The 24404-nt window shown below is 46.6% G+C and overlaps 1 protein-coding gene across 9 annotated transcripts in view; it reads right to left on the bottom strand.

Moving 5' to 3' along the window:
• The window catches only part of LOC119970506 (multiple C2 and transmembrane domain-containing protein 1-like), an 891726-nt gene that overhangs the window by 532740 nt on the left and 334582 nt on the right, over positions 1-24404 (bottom strand). For all 9 annotated transcript variants that reach the window (XM_038805255.1, XM_038805256.1, XM_038805254.1 and 6 more), the window contains 2 exons: positions 11940-12019; positions 1632-1743 (listed from right to left, as the gene is read on the bottom strand). In XM_038805255.1, the coding sequence (XP_038661183.1) occupies positions 1632-1743; positions 11940-12019 (192 nt within the window). The remainder of the gene's footprint in view (positions 1-1631; positions 1744-11939; positions 12020-24404) is intronic.

The raw sequence follows: 24404 nt of genomic DNA, 5'->3' as shown, positions 1-24404 counted from the left end.
ATTTGCCTTCCTTACTAACTGCTATACCTGCAAACTAACTTTCTGAGAATCATGCACAAGGGCACCCAGATCCCTCTGCACCAAAGCACTTTGAAGTTTCTCTCCATTTAGATAAAAAGTTGCCTTTTTATTCCTCCAACCAAAATGGATAACAGTAAGACGTCTTACAACACCAGGTTAAAGTCCAACATGTTTGAAACAAACATGTTGGACTTTAACCTGGTGTTGTAAGACTTTTTACTGTGCTCACCCCAGGCCAACCTGGCATCTCCACATCAAAATGGATAACTTCACATTTATCCATGTTAAATTCCACCTGCCAAATTTTGGCCAACTCACCTCACCTATCCTTATCCATTTGTAAGTTTCTTATTTCCTTAATGCACCATGCTTCCCAACTATTTTAGTGTTGTCTGCAAATTTGAATATAGTGTATTCTATCCCTACATCCAAGTCATTAATATGGTGCTGGATTCTCCATCACCCACCGCCGGTAGCGGAGTTCCGAATGCAGTGGAGAATCTAGCATCAGGTTGAGAGAATTTCGTCCCCTGTATTTTCACTTTCTACCTAACTCCCTGAACTGCCCTTGCAGGATCTTGTCACTCTTCCTGCCTATGTTGTTAGTACAAATGTGTATCACGACCTCTGGTTGTTCAACCTCCCCCTACGCCCTTTCAAAGACATCCTGGACCCTGGCACCAGGGAGGCAACATACCATCCTGTAGTCTCTTTCACGGCCACAGAAGCGCCTATCTGTGCCCCTGACTATCGAGAACTTCATGATCCTGAACACTGAATGAAAAGTTCACACAGAAGAAGCAAACATATTAATGTAGTTCATGCAGTTCATACAGGGCTCTCTCAATGCACATTGATCCATATGTATACTGGAGATATTCATTTAGACACAAAACCAGTCTGTTTTAAATTGACAGTTCACACTGAGAATTTGGATCAGGCACTCAATTTAAATCCAAATCGTATTCCCATCAGAGTTTTAGAACTTGGCTCCTTGCACTAATAATACCAGACCATCAATCAAATTAAACAAGAATTTCCGATCATTGTGTTGACACATTTTATTGACTACAGTGTAGAATGCATATATCTTCAACGAGAGTTGCCACAAATTTCACTGATTCAGGGTTGTGAATGGCTTTAGACACATACTATATTCCACATTAGTTTCTTCTGCTGCAAGGATAATGATCTGTGACTCGGGTACAAATCCTAGCCCGGCAGGTGATAGAATTTAGTTCAATAAAATATCTGGAATTAAGTGTCTAATGATGACCATGAAACCATTGTCAATTGTCATAAAAACCCGTCTGGTTCACTAATGTCCTTTAGGGAAGGAAATCTGCCATCCTTACCTGGTCTGGTCTACATATGACTCCAGACCCACAGCAATATGGTTGACTCTACCTGCGCCCCCTCAAGGGCAATTAGGGATGGGCAATAAATAGTGGCACAGCCTGCGATGCCCACATCCCATGAACAAATAAAAACAATAAACAACTGGGCCATTTGAATTTGAATGAAAACGCCCTCAAAAGGTAATACTGTCAGAAGTAAAATAAAATATATTGCATTTTCCCAATTTTTGAAGAATAAAATTATAAACTTACAGTTTCTCTCGGATCAATTTCTCTGCAAACCAAGGTAACTGTCATGAACAGGCACCCCAGAATTTGTAGAGGGCAGCTTGAGTCCTTCAGATTTAAAGTGACTTCAGTTGATCTGGGAGAGAAAAAATTATTTACACATAATTAATAAGACCTGACAAAATTGACAAAAGTCCGGCCAAGGAATTGATATTTTCCTGAATTTTAAGTAAAAGGCATTTGTGATTGATGATTTCTCGACATTACTGCACAGGTCTGTTCACACTCTGTTAAAGTGGCACAAGTCATTTTGCTACAATTTATGGAAATACTTTCAACAATTAAATTCTGAAATTAAACTTTTTGCATTTAGTGCCAGTAAATGTCAAGTATGTGAGGTATATTATTGGGTAGGATGCAAATTTGAGCTTCCTCTACCCTTTCCTAACAACATGAAAACTCATAAAAGATTGAGATGCCCTTTCTTCACTTTGTGCTAATTTGTGCCAAATTGTAGAAAGATTTGTATTGTGAACTCATAAAACTCAGGCTTTTATCAGATATGAGGTGGCAGCACCACATCTACATGTAACACACCTCCATAGGAACCAATACAGACAGGTCCCAAATCTTAATCACTCTCCATTAATCCCCACCAATCAAAACACAGGGCAAACCAAACAGACTGGGCCAAGGTCCTGTGGAAGAACAGCAGGCCATCTAGGCCGACTGTCAAAAGGAAGTAAGTACAGATGGCCAGGGAAATCTATTCTCGGCATCTGACCTCCAGGACTTGGCTGTTGAACAACCTCGTATGGGCTGTCAGGGCCACTGAATGCATCTTCACAAGACATCTTCTGCCTATCCCATCGCAAACAGCATGCTGCTCAACGGGCCACACCCGATCACTCAACCAGCAAAACCCCTGGCACCTAGCACTGAGACTTAACATTCAAATATTCCAGCACACCTTGACACACATACCACTGTCACACCAACCTCGTGCAGCCTCCATTTACTCCCAGCTATTCTGTTACAGCAGACACATCACCCAAATGTATTGCTCTAAAAGCAAAGGCATTTTCCCCTCCCTCTTATAGGACATGGTGGCACATAATAGAAGGGAGCAGTGTTGAAACTAAAGGGGACGAGAACATCTGCATCTCCCGAGCCCTCTGAAGGAGATGGCTCTGAATCATGGGGTAAGCCTGATAGAGTCCATGGCATCTGGCATTGTTGAGAACATTGAGGATGATGGTATGTTCCTGCCCTTTATCCCTTCTCAACTTCCAGTTCACCTTCAGCATGCTATCTGGCAGGGTGAGCAAGCCACAGATGGCTTGATATTAACCACTTATTTTCTACTCCAGTCCCCTTCCTCAGGCAATTCTGATTTTCTGCTTTCAGATGCCCAGGAACAACAGCTCCAGGAGGAGGAGAGAACATAACAGCTCAGCACTGATATATCAGCTAATCTGACACACACAAACTGTAGTTCAGATACTACCACTATGGCAGACATGACCCCAGACGTGTGTGTTGCCTCACCGGGGCCAGGGTCAAGATGTCACTGAACAGCTGCAGAGCCTCTTAAAGGGGGAGGGTGATAAATCAGAGGCCGTGTTACATGCTAGTACCAATGACATAGACAGGATGAAGGAGGAGGTCATGCATCAAGAATTTAGGGAGCTAGGCAGCAGATTAAAAAGCAGGACCTCAAAACTGTATCCTCTGGATTACGTCCAAGTGCCAGGTGCGAGGGAATACAGAAATAGGAGAATAGGGCAGATGAATGAGTTCAGGAAGGAGGGTTTTCATAGAATCCCTACAGTGCAAAGGAGGCCATTCAGTCCATCAAGTCTGCACTGACGCTCTGAAAGAGCACTCTGCCTAGGGCCACTCCCCCTGCCCTATCCCTGCATCACCCTGCATTGATCATGGACAATCCGCCTAACCTACACATCATTCAACACTTAAGGGCAATTTAGCATGTCAACCCATCTAACCTGCACATCTTTGTGCAGGAGGAAACCGGAGCACCGGAGGAAACCCACACAGATACAGGGAGAATGTGCAAACTCCACACAGACCTAGGCTAGAATTGAAACTGGGTTCCTCGTGCTATGAGGCAGCAGTGCAAACCACTGTGCCACCTTGTTGTTTTCAGTTCCTGGATCAATGGGACCATTTCTTTAGAAGGTGGAACATGTACAAATGGGACAGTCTGCATCTGAACCAGAATGGGACTCACATCCTTGCAAGTGAGTTTGCTAGTTTTGTTTACGGGATGTGGGCATTGCTGATTGGGCCAGTATTACTGCCCATCCCTAGTTGCCCTTCAGAACATAGCGGTGAGAGGCCTTCTTCAACCACTGTAGTTTCTGAGGTATAGGTACACCCACAGTTCTGTTAGGGAGAGAGTTCTAGGATTCTGCGCCAGCGACAGTGAAGGAACGGTGATATATTTACAAGTCAGGGTGGTGAGTAACTTGGACGGGAACCTGCAGGTGGTGGGTTTCCCAGGTATCTGCTGCTCTTGTCCTTCTAGATGGTAGTGGTTATGGGTTTGGAAGGTGCAGTCTAAGGAACCTTGGTGAGTTACTGCAGCTCCCTTTGTAGGTGGTAAACACGGCTGTCACTGTTCCTCGGTGGGGGAGGATTTGAATGTTTGTGGAAGGAGGAGCAATAAAGAAGGTTGCTTTGTCCTGGATGGTGTTGCACTTCTTGAGTGTTGTTGGAGCTGCACTCATCCAGGCAAGTGGAAAGTAATCCATTACGTTCCTGATATGTGCCTTGAATGTCAAGGGGCGATGGTTAGATCCTCTCTTGTAGGAGATGGTTCTTGTGTGGCGTGAATGTGATTTGTCAGCCCAAGCCTGGATATTTTCCAGGTCTTGCTGCATTTGGCCATGGACTGCTTCATTATCTGAGGAATTGGCAATGGTGTTACTCACCACCATGACTTCTAAATGTATGCAAACGTCCCCACTTCTGACCTTATGATGGACGGAAGGTCATTGATGAAGCAGCTGAAGATGGTTGAGCTTAGGACACTACCCCGTGGAACTCCTGCAGTGATGTCCTGGAGCTGAGATAATTGCCTCCAACCACCTCAACCATCTTCCTTTGTACCAGGAGAGTTTTCCCCAATTTCGATTGACTCCAGTTTATCTAAGGGTCCTTGATGCCATACTCGGTTAAATGCTACCTTGGTTTCTTTACGGGTGGGGGGAATTTAAACTAGTTGGGCAGGGGGAAAGGCACAAAGCACAAGTACAATAGGGTCACAACATACTGTTGTAGCACCAAGACATAGAAAGTTCAGCCATGTTGAGTTCCAAGGGAGTAAGGCGAGGCTGGAAGACCTGTACTTTAATGCCAGATGTATTATAGGCAAGACTGATGAGTTAAGGGCGTGGATTTAAACGTTGCATCTTAGAGACATGATTGTGGAAGGAGCATGACTGGCAACTTAACATTCAGGGTATAGGATCTTCAGGTGAAACAGGGGAGGGTATAAAAGAGAAGGCGGTGTAACATTATTAATTAAGGAATCAGTTACTGCGGTAGGTAGAGACCAAATCTTGGAAGGGCCGTCAAATGAAGTTTTGTGGACATAGTTTAGGAATAGAAACGGGGCAAGGGGTGTATAGAAAGTGGAGGGGGAGAAATAAATAAATTAGGAGAGTAATGAGGTGGCATGAAACAGCACTGGTGGGGAGGATTAGGGAGAATCCCAAGATATTCTATAATTAAATTAAGAGGAAGAGGATAACCAGCGAAAGAGTAGGGCCTATTATGAACCAAGGGAACAATCTGTGCAGGGAGCCACAGGACATTGGTAGGGTGTTGAATGACTACTTCACATCTGCCTTCACTCAGGAGGAAGAGGATGTAGGTACAGAATTTGTGGAGAGGGATTATGAGGTTCTTGAACAGTTTGACATAGAGAGTGAGGAAGTATTGGCGGGTTTAAAATTGGACAAATCCTCAGGTCCAGCTAAGTTGGGCGGGATTCTCAGGACTCGCCCAAAGCCGAAATTGTGTTTGCCAATGGGCTGGAGAATCCCCGTTTGCGCCGAAATGAGGGGCGGTGCCGCTCGAAGTGTATGCCGCACGCCATCGGGACAACCTCAGGACATCACCTGAGGCCCTCCCCCGAGGCTCCGCCCCCGATGGGCTGAGTTCCCGATAGCGTGCAACACATGTCGATGTTTTGTTGTGAATTCGGCCTGGCGGCTGCGGACTGAGTCCAGCGCTGCCACAGTCTGGGGTAGGGGAGGGAGCCATTCCGCTGGCAAGGGGGGGGTGGGGGGGGGGGGGGGGGGGGGGGGGGGGCTTCGGCAGGGGCTGGGGCACTGGTGAGGGGTGTTCCGGGGTGGTGAGGTTGATTACAGGGGGGCAGTGTTTGGCAGGCCGGGTCCATGACGCAGCCGGCGTCATGTTGTATGGCATGGGCGCTGCAGGCCACCGCCATGGGCATGCACGGCCACGGACCCGGCAATTCTCCAGCCGTATCTGTCAGAGGTATTACACTGCATGTCTGCCAGCCCCCCACCAGATGGAGGGTCGGTGCAGCTTTTGCACTGTTGTTTGGGGTATAAAATACCACTGTTCCCACACCGGCGTTAGCACTCAGTCTTCAAATTGGAGAACCCAGCCCATTGTATCCCAGGCTGCTGTGGGAGGCAAGGGAAGACATTACAGGGGGTGGGATTCTGTTGCCTGACGCCAAAATCAGAGACAATGATTGGACGGAGAATGGACCCCAATTACCAAACCGTGGCAGGAGCTGGTTTGTTGCCGGGTCACGGTGCTCCGCCCCCTCAAAATCGGTGTCATCGAGACGCGTGCTTTGACTCCGATGGGCAGGGTTCCCAACGGTGCAGGGCGCGTGTAGCCTCAGCGGTCGTGAGCCTCGCGTGGCGGCTGGAATGAGAGAGAGAGGGTGAGCGGACAACGTCCAGCACCACCATACTCTGCCGAGAGCCATGCCACTGGCTGGGGGGGCTTCTTCCAGGGCTGGAGGAGTGGTGGGGGGTGGCCAGGAGGTGGGCTGTGGTGTCGAGGTGGGCGGGTACTTAGTCCAGCACAACTGCCGCCATCTTTTCTGGCGCGATCGGTGCGTGTGTGGGGATGTAGGCGTACGTGGGGTTGCAGCCCGTCAGCCCTGCACATGTCCAGTATGATGCCGGCAATTATCCCACCATTTTTCATGTGTTCTCCTGTTTTCGCGCGGCGCCGCTGCTAGCCCCTCACTGGTACCGGAATCGGGGTGCTGCCGATTTTCTAGTTGTGAAACGCCACGGATCCTCTGTTGGCGTCCGCACTTAGACGCAGGAACGGGGAATCCAGCCCACGGGCTTTGACCAAAATTTTAATTCCTCTCTTGCCACAGTGAAGGTGCCAGAGGATTGGAGGACAGCTAATTCGATTCCACTTTTTAAGAAGGATGGTGCGGATGAACCAGGGAATTACAGGCCAGTGATTCTCACATCAGTGGTAGAGAAGCTACTGGAGAAAATTCTGAAGGAGAGAATCAATCTCCATTTGGAGGGACAATATTTAATCAGGATTGGTTAGTATGGTTTTGCCAGAGAAAGCTCATGCCTAACAAATTTAACTGAATTTTCAAGGAGGTGATCAGGTGTGTAGTTGCTATTATTTATAAAGATTTCAGCAAAGACTTTGAGAAGGTCCCACATGGCAGACTGATAAAGAAAGTAAAGTACATGGGATCCAAGGTAACTTGGCAAGTTGAATCTAAAATTGGCTCAGTGGTAGGAGACAGAGAGTGGTGGTTAATGGCTGTTTGTATGACTGGAGACCAGTGTCCAGTGGTGTACTACAGGGATCAGTGCTAGCTCCCTTATTGTTTGTGATGTATATCGGTAGATGAGAATGGGGAGTGATAAGTAAATTTGCAGATGACAAGAAGATTGGCAGTGTGGTTAACAGTGAGGAAGAAGGTCTTAGGTTGCAGGAAGATATAGATGGGTTGATCAGATGGGAAGATCAGTGGGAGATGGAACTTAACCATGAAAAGTGCAAAGTAGCACACTTCGGAAGGAGTGACAAGAAAAGGAGGTACTCCATGAATGGCAGGACACTAAGAAGCTCAGAGGAACAGAGAGATGTTGGGGTTCAAGTCTGCAGATCCCTGAAGATGGCAGGACAGGTTATTAGGGTAGTTAAGAAGGCATATTGGACACTAGCCTTTATCAGTTGTGGCAAAGATTATAAGAGCAGGTAGGTTATGTTGAGCTGTACAAAACTTTGGTTTGTCCCATCTGAAGTACAGTTCTGGTTGCTTCACTATAGGAAGGATATGATTGTATTGGAGAGAGTCCAGAGGAGATTCACGAGAATGTTGCCTGGGATGGAGAATTTGAGCTATGAGTGGGGCTGGATAGGCTCGAGTTGTTTTCTTTAGAGCAGAGAAGATTGAGGGGAACCAGATTGAGGTGTATAAGATTAAGAGGGGCATGGACAGGGTAGATAAGCAGCAGCTGTTCTCCTTAGTTGAAGGATCAATAATGAGGGGGCATAATTTTAAGGTGAGAGGCAGGGGGTTTAGAGGGCATTTGGGGAAAATAACTTTCATCCAGAGGGTGGTAAGGATCTGGAATGCACTGCCTGGGACGGTTGTAGAGACAAGAAACCTCACAACGTTTAAAAGGTACATGGATGAGAGCTTGAAATGTCATAATATTCAAGGCTATGGATCAAGTGCTGAAAAGTGGGATTAATGTACATTTGGTATAGTTTTTTTCAGTGCAGATTCAATGGGTCAAAGGGCCTCTTCTATACTGTTACATATCTTGGAGTTGGAATCAGCAAATGTTGAATCATGCAGGGACGAGTGAGCTGCAGTCAGCCAAGAGTTTGTTTGTCAGCTCACTGAAGGGTAAGGTCGTAGACCAATCCTGCTATTGGGGATCTCAACAAGCTGCCATACAGGAGAATATTGAGGCGGATAAACGCAGAGATGATGATGCATTGATTGACCTATCAGTCAGTCTCCTGTCATTATCAGGGAACATGATGGGGTCCAACTCCAACACCCTTTCTGTTGTAGACTCAGAGGCATTGCCACTACTGCCCCCATACTTGTTGCTGTCTTTTGTGAACTGGTCACCTTACCCTCTGCTCTCTCTGCCCTAATGAGGGACCTAAAAGGGGATTTACACATGGAGGCAGGGGTTTGGTGGAGGAATTAAACAAGTACTTTGCACTTTATCAAGGAAGAAAATGCTGCCCAGTGTGAAAAAGGAAGTAGCTGAGAAACTTAGTGAAATTAACCAGGAAGCGGTTTTAGGTTAGTTGACTGTACTTAAAAGTTAATTATTCATCAGGATGGTATGAGATGCATCCAACGATACTGAGGGAAGTAAGGGTGTAAATTGTGGAGACACTGGGCATTATTTTCCAAAGTTCCTTAGGTACTGGGGGGGGGGGGGGGGGGGGGGGTGCCACGTGACTAGAGAATGTTACACCCTTGTTCAAAACTGAAGAAAGGGTCAAAATGGAGATCTCCAGGGGTCAGTGTTAGAGATCCGCCTCTTCCTGAGAGACATTAATGACCTAGACTTGGGTGTGCAGTGCACAAGTTCAAAATTTAGAAATGACAGAAAAGTAGTGCGAACTGTGAGGGGGATGCTATTAAACCTTCAAAAACATAGACAGCATGCTGGGTTGGATGGCCAAGTGATAGATGAATTTAATGCAGAGAAATCAGGAAAAATGGGAAAATGCAATATAAAATAAAGGAATTATTCTGAAGGGAGTTCAGGAGCAGAGGTACATGGGACTACAATTGAGCAAATCAGGGCAGGTTGACAGAATTGAGGACAAACCTTTTTACCCAAATGCATTGCCTGGGAGGGTGGTAGAGTCTATGGGCCAAGTGCTGACAAATGGGATTAGGTGTGCAGGTCAGGTGTCTTTCACGTGTCTTTGCAGACTCGATGGACCGAAGGGCCTCTTCTCTTCTGTGCTGTATTATTCTGTGATTCTCTGAGAGTGGCTAAGAAAGCATGCAGGATCCTGGGCTTTATAAATTGAGATATAAGATAGTACAAAAGCAAGGAAGTTATTTTTTTCATTTAGAGTACTGTCATGTGAGAGTACCTTTAAGAAATGGATGTTTAAGCTATGTACCTTTAAGAAATGGAGCAGCTCATATTACTGAAGTGATGTCAGAGGGTGGGGGTAGCTGAGTTGAGCTCACTTCTGCTTTTAGTTTCAGTTTGAGTGAGCAGCTGAAAAGTGCCTGGCTGGTTTGCTGAGAGCTGCATGAAGAAAAACAGCTTGGGTGTGTCTGTGGTTGCAGTGAGCTGGATCTGCGGTGATCTCTGCCATGAAAGATTATCTCTGAATAATTTGGGTGATTTAAACTCATAATAGTAATGTCTTTAACCTGATGTGTTTCTGTTTAAAGGTGTTAAGTCTTTTTGGCGGTTTGAAGGAACATTTTGAGGGATTATTTAGGGTTGTATTATTTTCGGGGTTATCTTTGAAGTAAGGGGTGTTAAGAGATCCAATGTTTATTTAAAAAGGTTAAGTTGAATTCATGGAATAAACATTGTTTTGTGTTTAAAAACCCACGTGTCCATAATTGTAATACTACACATGGAGACCAAGCCGTGTGCTTCAAAAGCAACAATACATTAAAGGGTTGGTTGAACTCCATGATACGTTTTGGGGTTCTGAAAACGCCGCTCCCATAACAGTGCCCAATTATTATTTTCCAATTAAGGGGCAATTTTAGTGTGAGCAATCCATCTAACTTGCACATCTTTGGGTTGTGGGGGTGAGACTCACAAAGACACAGGGAGAATGTGCAAACTCCACATGGACAGTGACCCGGGGCCAGGATTGAACCCGGGTCCTGAGCATCGTGAGGGAGCAATGAAAAGCAAGGACGTTATGGTGAACCTGTCTGAAACATTGGTTCAACCTCAACTGCAGTTTTGCTTCCAGTTCTGGGAACCACACTTCAGGAAAGATTTGAAGGCATGAGAGAGGGTGCAGAAAAGATTTAGGTGAATGATTGCCTACAGAAGGTTGGGGTGGGATTTTATCGAGGGATATAAAATCATGAGGTGTTTGGACAAAGCAGCTTGGGAAAAACTGTTCCTATTGATGAAATTATCGAGACCAGAGGACATTGATTTAAGGTGAGTGACAAAAAAATCAAAAACAATATGATGAAAATCTTTTTGGCACAGGGAGCAGTTATGTTCTGGAACCACTGAGAATGTGGTGGAGGCAGATTCAATCATGGTTTTCAAAAGAGAACTGGATCATTATCTGAAGAGGAATAATGTGCAGGTCTCTGGGCAAAAGGCAAAGGAGTGGCGTGGGGTGATTTGCTCTTGCAAAGAGCAAGTATAGAGACAATGGGCTTCCTTCCGATTATAACCATTCTGATTAGCAGAGGAATATATTCTATTGGTGAGGATGGAGCACATTCCCTGGACTCTTAAACAGCTGGCACACCAACTGAACGAACCCTATGTGACATATCTTGGAGTTGGAATCAGCAAATGTTGAATCATGCAGGGATGAGTGAGCTGCAGTCAGCCAAGAGTTTGTTTGTCAGCTCACTGAAGGGTAAGGTCGTAGACCAGTCCTGCTATTGGGGATCTCAACACGCTGCCATACAGGAGAATATTGAGGCGGATAAACGCAGAGATGCTGATGCATTGATTGACCTATCTGTCAGTCTCCTGTCATTATCAGGGAACATGAGGGGGTCCAACTCCAACACCCTTTCTGTTGTAGACTCAGAGGCATTGCCACTACTGCCCCCATACTTGTTGCTGTCTTTTGTGAACTGGTCACCTTACCCTCTGCTCTCTCTGCCCTAATGAGGGACCTAAAAGGGGATTTACACATGGAGGCAGGGGTTTGGTGGAGGAATTAAACAAGTACTTTGCACTTTATCAAGGAAGAAAATGCTGCCCAGTGTGAAAAAGGAAGTAGCTGAGAAACTTAGTGAAATTAACCAGGAAGCGGTTTTAGGTTAGTTGACTGTACTTAAAAGTTAATTATTCATCAGGATGGTATGAGATGCATCCAACGATACTGAGGGAAGTAAGGGTGTAAATTGTGGAGACACTGGGCATATATTCTATTGGTGAGGATGGAGCACATTCCCTGGACTCTTAAACAGCTGGCACACCAACTGAACGAACCCTAGCAAAAAATGAATGTCCTGTTTGATTGAATTATATTCATTTCAGTTTTCTGCCTCATACACCATACTCATTAAACAATTTAGCAGGATACAGCATAAATAAAATGATGATTAGCTTTAAAACCCGTTACCTGTTTAATTCCAAGTTAGTTAGATCCAGATAAGCTGAACCCATGAAGTCATCTTGTAATGCAAAGTCATAATCAAAGACCTAGAAAAAAGAACCTATAGTTAAAATTTGATGTAAAAATTAGTTATAAGAAAAATAAAAGACATGGCATAGAGTTTCTGCTTGATCACATTTTTATTTACAGTGCAATTTTCCTCATACCAGCATAAGTGGAGCAAGAGATTGCAGACGTTTTAGCATAATTATGTTTCTGGAATCTTTTGCACCCTTTAAATGAAGCAGGCTCCTTCCCATGAAACTGGCCTTGGCCCTCAGTTCCACTCATCCTCACTGTTTCCAGTGAGGATTCCAGCTACTTCCACTTATCTGCAGACCTTTGTGCAGGCTCCAGAAATTAAGCTGGATCTTTTAGATGCAAAGACACAAAGAGCTATGTTTTGAAAGGTTTTGAATTTTTTTTTAAATTTACAAAGGCACTGACCACTGTACCCCAATATAACTAGAAAATAGCTTTGTATATTTTCTAAAAGTCATTTCCACCAATTTGAAGTTCAGTAACTCACAACAGCAGGTGGATTAATTCTGATACAGATGCTTTTTTTCTGAAAACTGTTTTCAGCTGCACTAACAGACAATTTAACCGGATATCATTGTTAAATAGCATGAGGAATATTCTTTTAAACTAACATTTTTATACTGCGCGTGTTCAGGGCAGGTTTTGAGATAAGAGGCAAATTAATTTGAACAGAAACTCGGGATAAAAATCGCCCTTCAAAACAGTACAATTTCCAATCCCAAAGCTGAAACACTACCCCTCAGTGCTTATCTTTTTGAAAAAATATTTTCAGACTGTGTGTAATATTTTACCAATGTAAAGGAAGCACATTCACATTTATCACTGTGACAAGCATATAACACAAAGTGGACAGAAGTGAAGCATGAAGGAAGGAAGGAACCATGACACAGCCTACAAATCAGCCTCAAACAGATCAGCCAAATATACATGAGGACATTTCCAGGCAGAGGAATTAACCTCATCATTTTAGGTTATCAACTCAAACCAGGTCACAGCATAACTAACAAATACAATTCCATAAATGTGGGATTTCTTTCCTGCTCCAGGTGAAGAGAGTCCGGAATGCAGATTCTGGGTATAAATGTTTTGGATAATTGGGAAGCCTGCAAGGCTTGATGTGTTAGGCAGTCGGTTCGATGTGGACTGCACTCGATGCAGGGAAGTTAGAAACAGACGTCTAACACTGGAGAAGATCCAACATTGTTTTATTCAACCATAGAACTGCCATACATATTCAACTGTGTGATCTGACTGGTGAGCTTGTAGTAGCCTGACCAGACATACTAGCTACCGCATGGTATTTGCACTTGCTAGCTCGTGGGCTCTGACTGTCTCAGTAGCTGGGTCCCGAGACAGCGGGAAACCTAGTGCCCTCTGGCTTTATAGTGGTAGTGTCCTGTACTGTGTTGTAGGTTACTGGTCATCATTTGTGTCAATCGCTGCCTGTCTGCATCTCATTATATACATGAGTGGATATTATGACAAGGCTCTCGAGTGTTTCTGTTGTCCAAACCATTTTTTATGGAGAATCTGCATTCTGGAAGCTTCAACATGTGCAGGGTGCAGAAGCAGTTCCAGTAATATAGAACATAGAACATAGAACAGTACAGCACAGAACAGGCCCTTCGGCCCTCGATGTTGTGCCGAGCATTGTCCAAAACCAAGATCAAGCTATCCCACTCCCTGTCATTCTGGTGTGCTCCATGTGCCTATCCAATAACCGCTTGAAAGTTCCTAAAGTGTCCGACTCCACTATCACAGCAGGCAGTCCATTCCACACCCTAACCATTCCCTGAGTAAAGAACCTACCTCAGACATCCCTCCTATATCTCCCACCCTGAACCTTATAGTTATAATTTTGCATCCACCATACAGTTATGCCCCCTTGTAACAGCTACATCCACCGAGGAAATAGTCTCTGAATGTCCACTCTATCTATCCCCCTCATCATCTTATAAACCTCTATTAATTTGCCTCTCATCCTCCTCTGCTCCAAAGAGAAAAGCCCTAGCTCCCTCAACCTTTCCTCATCAGACCTGTCCTGCAAACCAGGCAGCATCCTGGTAAATCTCCTTTGCACCCTTTCCAATGCTTCCACATCCTTCCTGTAGTGAGGTGACCAGAACTGCACACAATACTCCAAATGTGGTCTCGCCAGGGTCATGTATGGTTGCAGCATAACCCCGCGGCTCTTAAACTCAAGCCCCCTATTAATAAACGCGAACACACTATAGGCCTTCTTCACGGCTCTATTCACTTGAGTGGCAATCTTCAGAGATCTGTGGACATGAACCCCAAGATCTCTCTGTTCCTCCACATTCCTCAGAACCCTGCCGTTGACCCTGTAATCCGCATTCAAATTTTTTCTACCAAAATGAATCACCTCGCACTTATCAGGGTTAAACTCCATCTGCCATTTTTCGGCCCAGCTCTGCATTCTATCAATGTCTCTTTGCAGCCTACAACAGCCCTCCACCTCATCCACTACTCCACCAATCTTGGTGTCATCAGCAAATTTACTGACCCATCCTTCAGCCCCTTCCTCCAAGTCATTGATAAAAATCACAAATAGCAGAGGACCCAGCACTGATCCCTGTGGTACACCGCTGGTAACTGGTCTCCAGTCTGAAAATTTTGCATCCACCACCACCCTCTGTCTTCTACATGATAGCCAGTTACTTATCCAATTGGCCAGATTTCCCTCTATCCCACACCTCCTTATTTTCTTCATAAGCCGACCATGGGGAACCTCATCAAATGCCTTACTAAAATCCATGTATACGGCATCAACTGCTCTACCTTCATCTAGACACTTAGTTACCTCCTCAAAGAATTCAATCAAATTTGTGAGGCAAGACTTACCCTTCATGAATCCGTGTTGACTATCCCGGATTAAGCTGCATCTTTCCAAATGGTCATAAATCCTATCCTTCAGGACCTTTTCCATTAACTTACCGACCACCAAAGAAAGATTAACTGGCCTATAATTACCAGGGTCATTCCTATTCCCGTTCTTGAACAGAGGAACAACATTTACCACTCTCCAGTCCTCTGGCACTATCCCCGTGGACAGTGAGGACCCAAAGATCAAAGCCAATGGCTCTGCAATCTCATCCCTTGCCTCCCAAAGAATGCTTGGAAATATCCCATCTGGCCCAGGGGACTTGTCGACCCTAAGGTTTTTCAAAATTGCTAATACATCCTCCCTCAGAACATCTACCTCCTCCAGCCTACCCGCCTGTATCACACTCTCATCCTCAAAAACATGGCCCCTCTCCTTGGTGAACACTGAAGAAAAGTATTCATTCAACGCCTCTCCTATTTCTTCTGACTCCATGCATAAGTTCCCACCACTGTTCTTGACCGGCCCTAACCTCACCCTGGTCATTCTTTTATTTCTCACATCAGAGTAAAAAGCCTTGGGGTTTTCCTTGATCCGAATTGCCAAAGACTTCTCATGCCCCCTCCTAGCTCTCCTAAGCCTTTTTTTTTTAGCTCATTCCTTGCTACCCTGTAACCCTCAAGCGAACTAACTGAACCTTGTTTTCTCATCCTTACATACGCTTCCTTTTTCCTCTTGACAAGACATTCAACCTTTTTTGTGAACCATGGTTCCCTCACACGGCCATTTCCTCCCTGCCTAACAGGGACATACCTATCAAGGACACGCAGTATTTATTCCTTGAACAAGCTCCACTTTTCATTTGTGCCTTTCCCTGACAGTTTCAGTTCCCATCTTATGCTCTAATTCTTGCCTAATCGCATCATAATTACCCCTCCCCCAATTATACACCTTGCCCTGCCGTATGGCCTTATCCCTCTCCATTGCAATAGTGAAAGACACCGAATTGTGGTCACTATCTCCAAAGTGCTCTCCCACAAACAAATCTAACACTTGGCCAGTACCAAACCCAATGTGGCCCCCCTTCTTGTCGGCCTATCCACATATTGTGACAGGAAACCCTCCTGCACACACTGTACAAAAACTGCCCCATCCGAACTGTTCGACCTATAGATGTTCTAATCAATATTTAGAAAGTTAAAATCACCCATGACAACTACCCTGAGACCTCCACACCTATCCATAATCTGTTTTGCAATTTCTTCCTCCACATCTCTATTACTATTTGGGGGCCTATAGAAAACTCCAAACAACGTGACCGCTCCTTTCCTATTTCTAACTTCGGCCCATATTACCTCAGTAGGCAGATCCCCTTTGAACTGCCTTTCTGCAGCCGTTAAACGATCCCTGATTAACAATGCTACTCCTCCACTCTTTTACCATCTTCCCTACTCTTACTGAAACATCTAGACCCAGGAACATCCAACAACCATTCCTGTCCCTGTTCTAACCATGTCTCCGTAATGGCCACAACATTGTCGTCCCAAGTACCAATCCGCGCTCCAATTTCACCTACCTTATTCCGGATGCTCCTTGCATTGAAGTAGACACACTTCAACCCACCTTTCTGTCTGCCGGTGCACTCCTGCGACCTTGATACCCTCCTCAGTACCTCACTACTCTCAACACTGGCTTCTGGACAACAGCTCGTTTTCCCATCCCCCTGACAAATTAATCAATTCACAGTGATCATTATTTTCATTCAGATTACTTTTCAAATGGATACACTCAGAAAAAACTAGGAATGGGATACTGCATATAAATTGGGAAAACCCAACGATTTTCGAATCAGTATAGGTAAATCATAGAATTTACAGGACAGGAGGACATTCGGCCCATAGAGTCTGCACCGGTCCCCTGAAAGAGCACCCTACACAAGCCGAGGCTTGCACCCTATCCCATAACCCAGGAATCTGCCTAAAACTTTTGGACGCTGAGGGGCAACACTTCGCGTGGCCAATCCACTTAACCTGCACATCTTTCGACTGTGGGAGGAAACTGGAGCACCCAGAGGAAATCCACGCAGAAAAGGGGAGAAAGTGCAGAAATGGGGAGGCCGGAATTGAACCGAGGACCCTGGAGCTGTGAGGCAGCAGTGCTAACCACTGTGCCACCGTGTTTAGTATTTTGAACCATTGCTTAGTCGTGCAGAACTTTAATACTGCTCAAAAGACAAAGGGCGGGATTTTCAGGGAGTTTCCCGCCAGCTCTGTTGGCGAGTCCCCACCACTATTCAGTGACACAGGCCAGGATTCTCCCCTACCCGGCGGGGCGGGGGGTCCCGGCGTGTCGGAGTGGCGTGAACCACTCCGGCGTCGGGCCGCACCAAAGGTGCGGAGCCAAGCCCTCACATTGAGGGGCTAGGCCCGAGCCAGAGTGGTTTCCACTCCGCCGGCTGGCGTGAACGGCCTTTGGCGCCACGCCAGCTGGGGCCGAAAGGACTTTGCCGGCCGGCGTAAGTCCGCGCATGCGCTGGAGCGTCAGCGGCTGCTGACGTCATACCGGCGCATGCGCAGGGAAGGGGGTCTCTTCCGCAGGGGAGGCGGAAGAAAAAGAGTGCCCCCACAGCACAGGCCCGCTGCCGATTGGTGGGCCCCGATCGCGGGCCAGGCCACCGTGGGGGCACCCCCCGGGGTCAGATTTCCCCATGCCCCCCCCCCCCCCCCCCCAGGGCCCCGGAGCCCGCCCGCACCGCCAATCCCGCCGGTGAGGTAGGTGGTTTAAACCACGCCGGCGGGAGAGGCCTGTCAGTGGCGGGACTTCGGCCCATCGCGGGCCGGAGAATCGCCGCGGGGGGGGGGGCGCCGACCGCCAAATCTTGGGGGGCAGAGAATTCGGGACACGGCGGGGGCGGGATTGACGCCAGCCCTGGGTGATTCTCCGACCCGCCGGGAGGGGTCGGAGAATTCCGCCCACAGTCACTTTTTTGGGCCCTAGGGAGTTTCTCACCGGTTTAGAACATAAGAACATAAGAACATAAGAACATAAGAACATAAGAACTAGGAGCAGGAGTAGGCCATCTGGCCCCTCGAGCCTGCTCCGCCATTCAATGAGATCATGGCTGATCTTTTGTGGACTCAGCTTCACTTTCCGGCCCGAACACCATAACCCTTAATCCCTTTATTCTTCAAAAAACTATCTATCTTTACCTTAAAAACATGTAATGAAGGAGCCTCAACTGCTTCACTGGGCAAGGAATTCCATAGATTCACAACCCTTTGGGTGAAGAAGTTCCTCCTAAACTCAGTTCTAAATCTACTTCCCCTTATTTTGAGGCTATGCCCCCTAGTTCTGCTGTCACCCGCCAGTGGAAACAACCTGCCCGCATCTATCCTATCTATTCCCTTCATAATTTTAAATGTTTCTATAAGATCCCCCCTCATCCTTCTAAATTCCAACGAGTACAGTCCCAGTCTACTCAACCTCTCCTCATAATCCAACCCCTTCAGCTCTGGGATTAACCTAGTGAATCTCCTCTGCACACCCTCCAGTGCCAGTACGTCCTTTCTCAAGTAAGGAGACCAAAACTGAACACAATACTCCAGGTGTGGCCGCACTAACACCTTATACAATTGCAACATAACCTCCCTAGTCTTAAACTCCATCCCTCTAGCAATGAAGGACAAAATTCCATTTGCCTTCTTAATCACCTGTTGCACTTGTAAACCAACCTTCTGTGACTCATGCACTAGCACACCCAAGTCTCTCTGAACAGCGGCATGCTTTAATATTTTATCGTTTAAATAATAATCCCGTTTGCTGTTATTCCTACCAAAATGGATAACCTCACATTTGTCAACATTGTATTCCATCTGCCAGACCCGAGCCCATTCACTTAACCTATCCAAATCCCTCTGCAGACTTCCAGTATCCTCTGCACTTTTCGCTTTACAACTCATCTTAGTGTCATCTGCAAACTTGGACACATTGCCCTTGGTCCCCAACTCCAAATCATCAATGTAAATTGTGAACAATTGTGGGCCCAACACGGATCCCTGAGGGACACCACTAGCTACTGATTGCCAACCAGAGAAACACCCATTTATCCCAACTCTTTGCTTTCTATTAATTAACCAATCCTCTATCCATGTTACTACTTTACCCTTAATGCCATGCATCTTTATCTTATGCAGCAACCTTTTGTGTGGCACCTTGTCAAAGGCTTTCTGGAAATCCAGATATACCACATCCATCGGCTCCCCGTTATCTACTGCACTGGTAATGTCCTCAAAAAATTCCACTAAATTAGTTAGGCACGACCTGCCTTTTACGAACCCATGCTGCGTCTGCCCAATGGGACAATTTCTATCCAGATGCCTCGCAATTTCTTCCTTGATGATAGATTCCAGCATCTTCCCTATTACCGAAGTTAAACTCACTGGCCTATAATTTCCTGCTTTCTGCCTACCTCCTTTTTTAAACAGTGGCGTCACGTTTGCTAATTTCCAATCCACCGGGACCACCCCAGAGTCTAGTGAATTTCGGTAAATTATCACTAGTGCATCTGCAATTTCCCTAGCCATCTCTTTTAGCACTCTGGGATGCATTCCATCAGGGCCAGGAGACTTGTCTACCTTTAGCCCCATTAGCTTGCCCATCACTCCCTCCTTAGTGATAACAATCGTCTCAAGGTCCTCACCTGCCATAGCCTCATTTCTATCAGTCACTGGCATGTTATTTGTGTCTTCCACTGTGAAGACCGACCCAAAAAACCTGTTCAGTTCCTCAGCCATTTCCTCATTTCCCATTATTTCCCATTATTAAAACTCCCTTCTCATCCTCTAAAGGACCAATATTTACCTTAGCCACTCACTTAGCCCTCACTTAAAAAAAGTTTTAGCACTGGGAGCTGAACTCAAGAGATTGGCCCGCCATTTTGAAAGGGTGCTCTAATCTCTAATAATCTCATAATCATCAGTCCTCCCCTGGCTGGCCTTTCATCTTCCACCCTGCATAAACTTGAGCTCATCCAAAGCTCTGCTGACCCTATCCTAGTTCACACCAAATGCCGTTCACCCATTGCCTCTTTGGTCTTTGGCCTTTTTAGGCTCCCAGTCCACCGACAGCTTGATTTAAATAACCTCATCCTTGTGTTCCATCCCCTTCATCAATTCACCATTTCCTATCTCTACAATTTTCTCTCGCCCTACAACTCTTCAACAACTCTGCATTCGTTTCACACTGGTCTCTTGGACATCCCCCACATCCGTGGCACCACAACCCCACCTCTGCCACACCACAACCTCCACCTCCGCAGCACGACAACCTCCACCTCCGCGGCACTACAAACCCCACCTCCGCGGCACCACAACCCCCACCTCCGCGGCACCACAACCCCCACCTCCGCAGCACCACAACCCCCACCTCCGCGGCACCACAACCCCCACCTCCGCAGCACCACAACCCCCACCTCCACGGCACCACAACCCCCACCTCCGCGGCACCACAACCCCCACCTCCGCAGCATGACAACCCCCACCTCCGCGGCACCACAACCCCCACCTCCACGGCACCACAACCCCCACCTCCGCAGCACCACAACCCCCACCTCCGCGGCACCACAACCCCCACCTCCGCGGCACCACAACCCCCACCTCCGTGGCACCACAACCCCCACCTCCGCGGCACCACAACCCCCACCTCCACGGCACCACAACACCCACCTCCGCTGCCTCACAATCGGCACTATCGGCGTTAATCTCTGAAATTCTTTCCTGAAACCTCTCCACCCAAAATGAATGGATCCTTGGTTTCCGGTTGTTGCTTTGTGCTACATTTGAGATATGGGCCCCACATTAGCCGATCGACAATCTAATGGTGTGCCCCCGGCATCCAGTGGCTCATTGTTAAGGAATTTACATAGAATTTACAGTACAGAAGGAGGCCATTCGGCCCATCGAGTCTGCACCGGCTCTTGGAAAGAGCACCCTACCCAAGGTCAACACCTCCACCCTTTCCCCATAACCCAGTAATCTCACCCAACACTAAGGGCAATTTTGGACACTAAGAGCAATTTATCATGGCCAATCCACCTAACCTGCACATCTTTGGACTGTGGGAGGAAACCGGAGCACCCGGAGGAAACCCACACACACACGGGGAGGATGTGCAGACTCCGCACAGACAGTGACCCAAGCCAGAATCGAACCTGGGACCCTGGAGCTGTGAAGCAATTGTGCTATCCACAATGCTACTGTGCTGCCCAAATGACTATCTCAGAAATCCCTTCTGGTAAGGCGGACAGTGCTGGCGGATCCCTAATTAATTAATGTTTTTACGAATTTCTGATAAGTAGTTCTTTATATAGAAAGTTTCCCATCTGTAATTAATTTCAAAGTATGCCATATAGAGTTGATGCCCCGCAGGCTCTTAATAAAATACAAAATCATCAGGCCCAAAGCTGATAATTACTCACCAGCCATAGCAGAGGGTGTAACTGATTTGGAATTCTCCTGATGTCCAACAGTCAGAGATTTAAATCAAAATGGATTCTATGGTTTATGACACCTTAATTAAAACAACAGCTAATTGATGATTGGCTTGCCCTCTGTCTATCACTGTCTTCAGCCAATACCAGTACGTTTGGTCTCTCACTGATTGTATAAAAGATGCTGCTTGACAAAGGGTTAACTGATTTACAGTTGAAGATCTCAATATTCTTCATACGTTTTCAGTTCTGCGAAGAGGTGGGGGATACTGTGAATTGTAATCACACTCAATGACCATGCTGAAGAAGTTGTTTCCAGTGGCAAAAGGCCCACTGAGAAGTCAACATCAATTGAAAGTAATTAGCAAAGAAGCCAAAGGTAACATGCAAAAATATGTTTTTACACAGCGAACTGTTACAATCTGGAATGCGCTGCCTGAAAGAGTATGCGGGAACAAATCCAACAATAATTTTCAAAAGGGAATTGGATAAATATTTAAAGTGGGGAAAAAAATTAAAGTTTTGGAGTAAGGGCAGGGAAATGGGACTAATTGAATAGTTATTTCACAGATATGATGGGCTGTATGGCCTCATTCTGCATTTATTCATCATCCAATGTATGGCTTAATAAGTACGCATCCAGGGCAGAATCCCCACAATGTAGAAAATAATTGAACTTGGGACTTCCATATCCCAACCCACCTCGTAGCTGCCATCCACACAGCATCACGGTTTTATAGGGGGTGGATCTCTGTATTTGGCACCCATTTAAGGACCATAGGTGGGTTCACAAGAAGGAGACCCAATCAGAGAGTCTGCAATACCAAACAGCATTACCAGGAGAGGTAGGTGTTGCTGAGGCAGGTAGGAGAGTAGACAGGAGCCTCAAAATGAAGGGGATCTTGGATGTCAACCTAAATTTTAAAAATAAGGAAGGCCTACAGCTCTTAGGGTCATCAGTGTAGAGGGAGAACCATTTACAGGAATGGTTATGGCCTAGGCTATGTTTTGTTTTCATTCTTGCAGCTCATTTATTGGGCCAGTAAGAGCGACCCTAATGGCCCTCTGGCCTGCCACTGGGAGACCATCTGTAAGTTGCTGCCAGCCTCCTGATTCAGTGAGGGCCCATCTGGGGAAATACCAACAGCATTTGCAAATTGCCCCCCAACTTGGACCTTAATAGCACTCCTATTACTGTTGGGCAAGTAACCTCTGCTCTTTGAGACCACCTCTAGCAAAAGTGGGCAGCACGGTAGCATAGTGGTTAGCATCAATGCTTCACAGCTCCAGGGTCCCAGGTTCGGTTCCCGGTTGGGTCACTGTCTGTGCGGAGTCTGCACATCCTCCCCGTGTGTGCTCCGGTTTCCTCCCACAGTCCAAAGATGTGCAGGTTAAGTGGATTGGCCATGCTAAATTGCCCGTAGTGTCCTAAAAAGTAAGGTTAAGGGGGGGGTTGTTAGGTTACGGGTATAGGGTGGATACATGAGTTTGAGTAGGGTGATCATTGCTCGGCACAACATCGAGGGCCGAAGGGCCTGTTCTGTGCTGTACTGTTCTAAAAAATCTAAAAAGTACATGGAGATGGGAAGGCCTCACGAAACCGGCCCAATACTGGACTTGAAAATTCTCAAGCTTCCCGTCCCACAATTGTTGATTAGGACAGCAATACAGTTGACTACATTACTACAGATTAAATTGGGATTTTAGTTCAACAATAAGAAAGGAGAGAAAACTGGCAAGAGAGACAGAAAGGGGTGCTTTTAAGCATTTCTTTAAGGGGTCAAATTATATTGGATCCTTTTGTATGACAAAACCTATAAATAGCTCCCCAATCAAATGTAATGATCTTATTAAATTCAGAAGTTCCTAACAGAATTATGTACTTTGATACTAAAGGCAAAAACTACAGCTCCTTCCAGGTTTTATTTTTGAAAAATAGTTTTATTCAAATGTTCAACATTTTAACATTTTTACAATAAAAAAACACAATCCCAACACCACTAAGCACCCCCCCCCCCCCCAAAAGAAAACTACACCCCCAACCCCTTGATGGCAACCAGATGCCCAAAGTGCAAGACAAACAAATCCCAGGTGGGATTCTCCAATTGCTGACGTCGAAATTGCGTTTGACCAGAGAATCCGTTTTTACGCCAAAGTCGGGGGCGGTGCCGTTTTCCGGACACTGCGTACGCTGCATGGTGTTGGAATTGCCTCAGGGCGTTACCTGAGGCCCTCCCCCGATGCTCTGCCCCCAGTGGGCCGACTTCCAGACAGCGTGGGACACATGTCCTCTCAAAGTTCGTGAACCTGGCATGGCGGATGCGGACTGTGTCCAGCGCTGCCGCACTCAGTGGGGGAGGGAGCCATTCCGCTGTCAGCGAGTGCTTCGGCAGGGGCTGGGGGGTGGTCCGGGAGTGGCGAGGGGAGGTTACAGGCGGGCACTATCTGGCAGGCCGGGTTCGCACGTGGCCAGCGCCATGATGTACGGCGCAGCGTATGTGCGGCCATGGACCTGGCCATTGTGTGTCCGTATCTACAGGTGAAGCCGGGGGACTTAACTTGGCGCAGCTGCTAGCCCCACACCAGGCGGAGCATCGGTGCGGGGGGCGGAATCGGCTTTTTAGTCGTAAGACTAGATGCTTCCTCCGGACATAGCCGCAAAATCGGAGAATTCAGCCCCCATCTCTTGTGGAACCCCTCATCTTGTCCTCTCAGAGCAAATTTTACCATCTCTAAATACAGAAACTCCATTAGATCCCCAAACCACACTGAGGCACAGGGGATAGAAACTGACCTCCACCTCAACAGGACCCACCGATCAGCAATCAATGAGGTGAAGGATAAGCCATCTGCCCCTACACCTGCCTGCAACTCCGGCTGGTCTGATACCCCGAATATGGCCCCCAGGCGACCCGGCTCCAAGTCCACGTGTACGATCTCTGATATGGTACTGACAAAATTTCTACAACTTTGGGCAGGACTAGAACATATGGACATACATATACATGGATACATAGAAGATAGGAGCAGGAGGAGGCCTTTCGGCCCTTCGAGCCTGCTC

Source organism: Scyliorhinus canicula, chromosome 8 (assembly GCF_902713615.1).
Source record: "Scyliorhinus canicula chromosome 8, sScyCan1.1, whole genome shotgun sequence".
NCBI lineage: Eukaryota > Metazoa > Chordata > Chondrichthyes > Carcharhiniformes > Scyliorhinidae > Scyliorhinus > Scyliorhinus canicula.
This window is presented reverse-complemented; position numbering and strand designations above follow the sequence as displayed.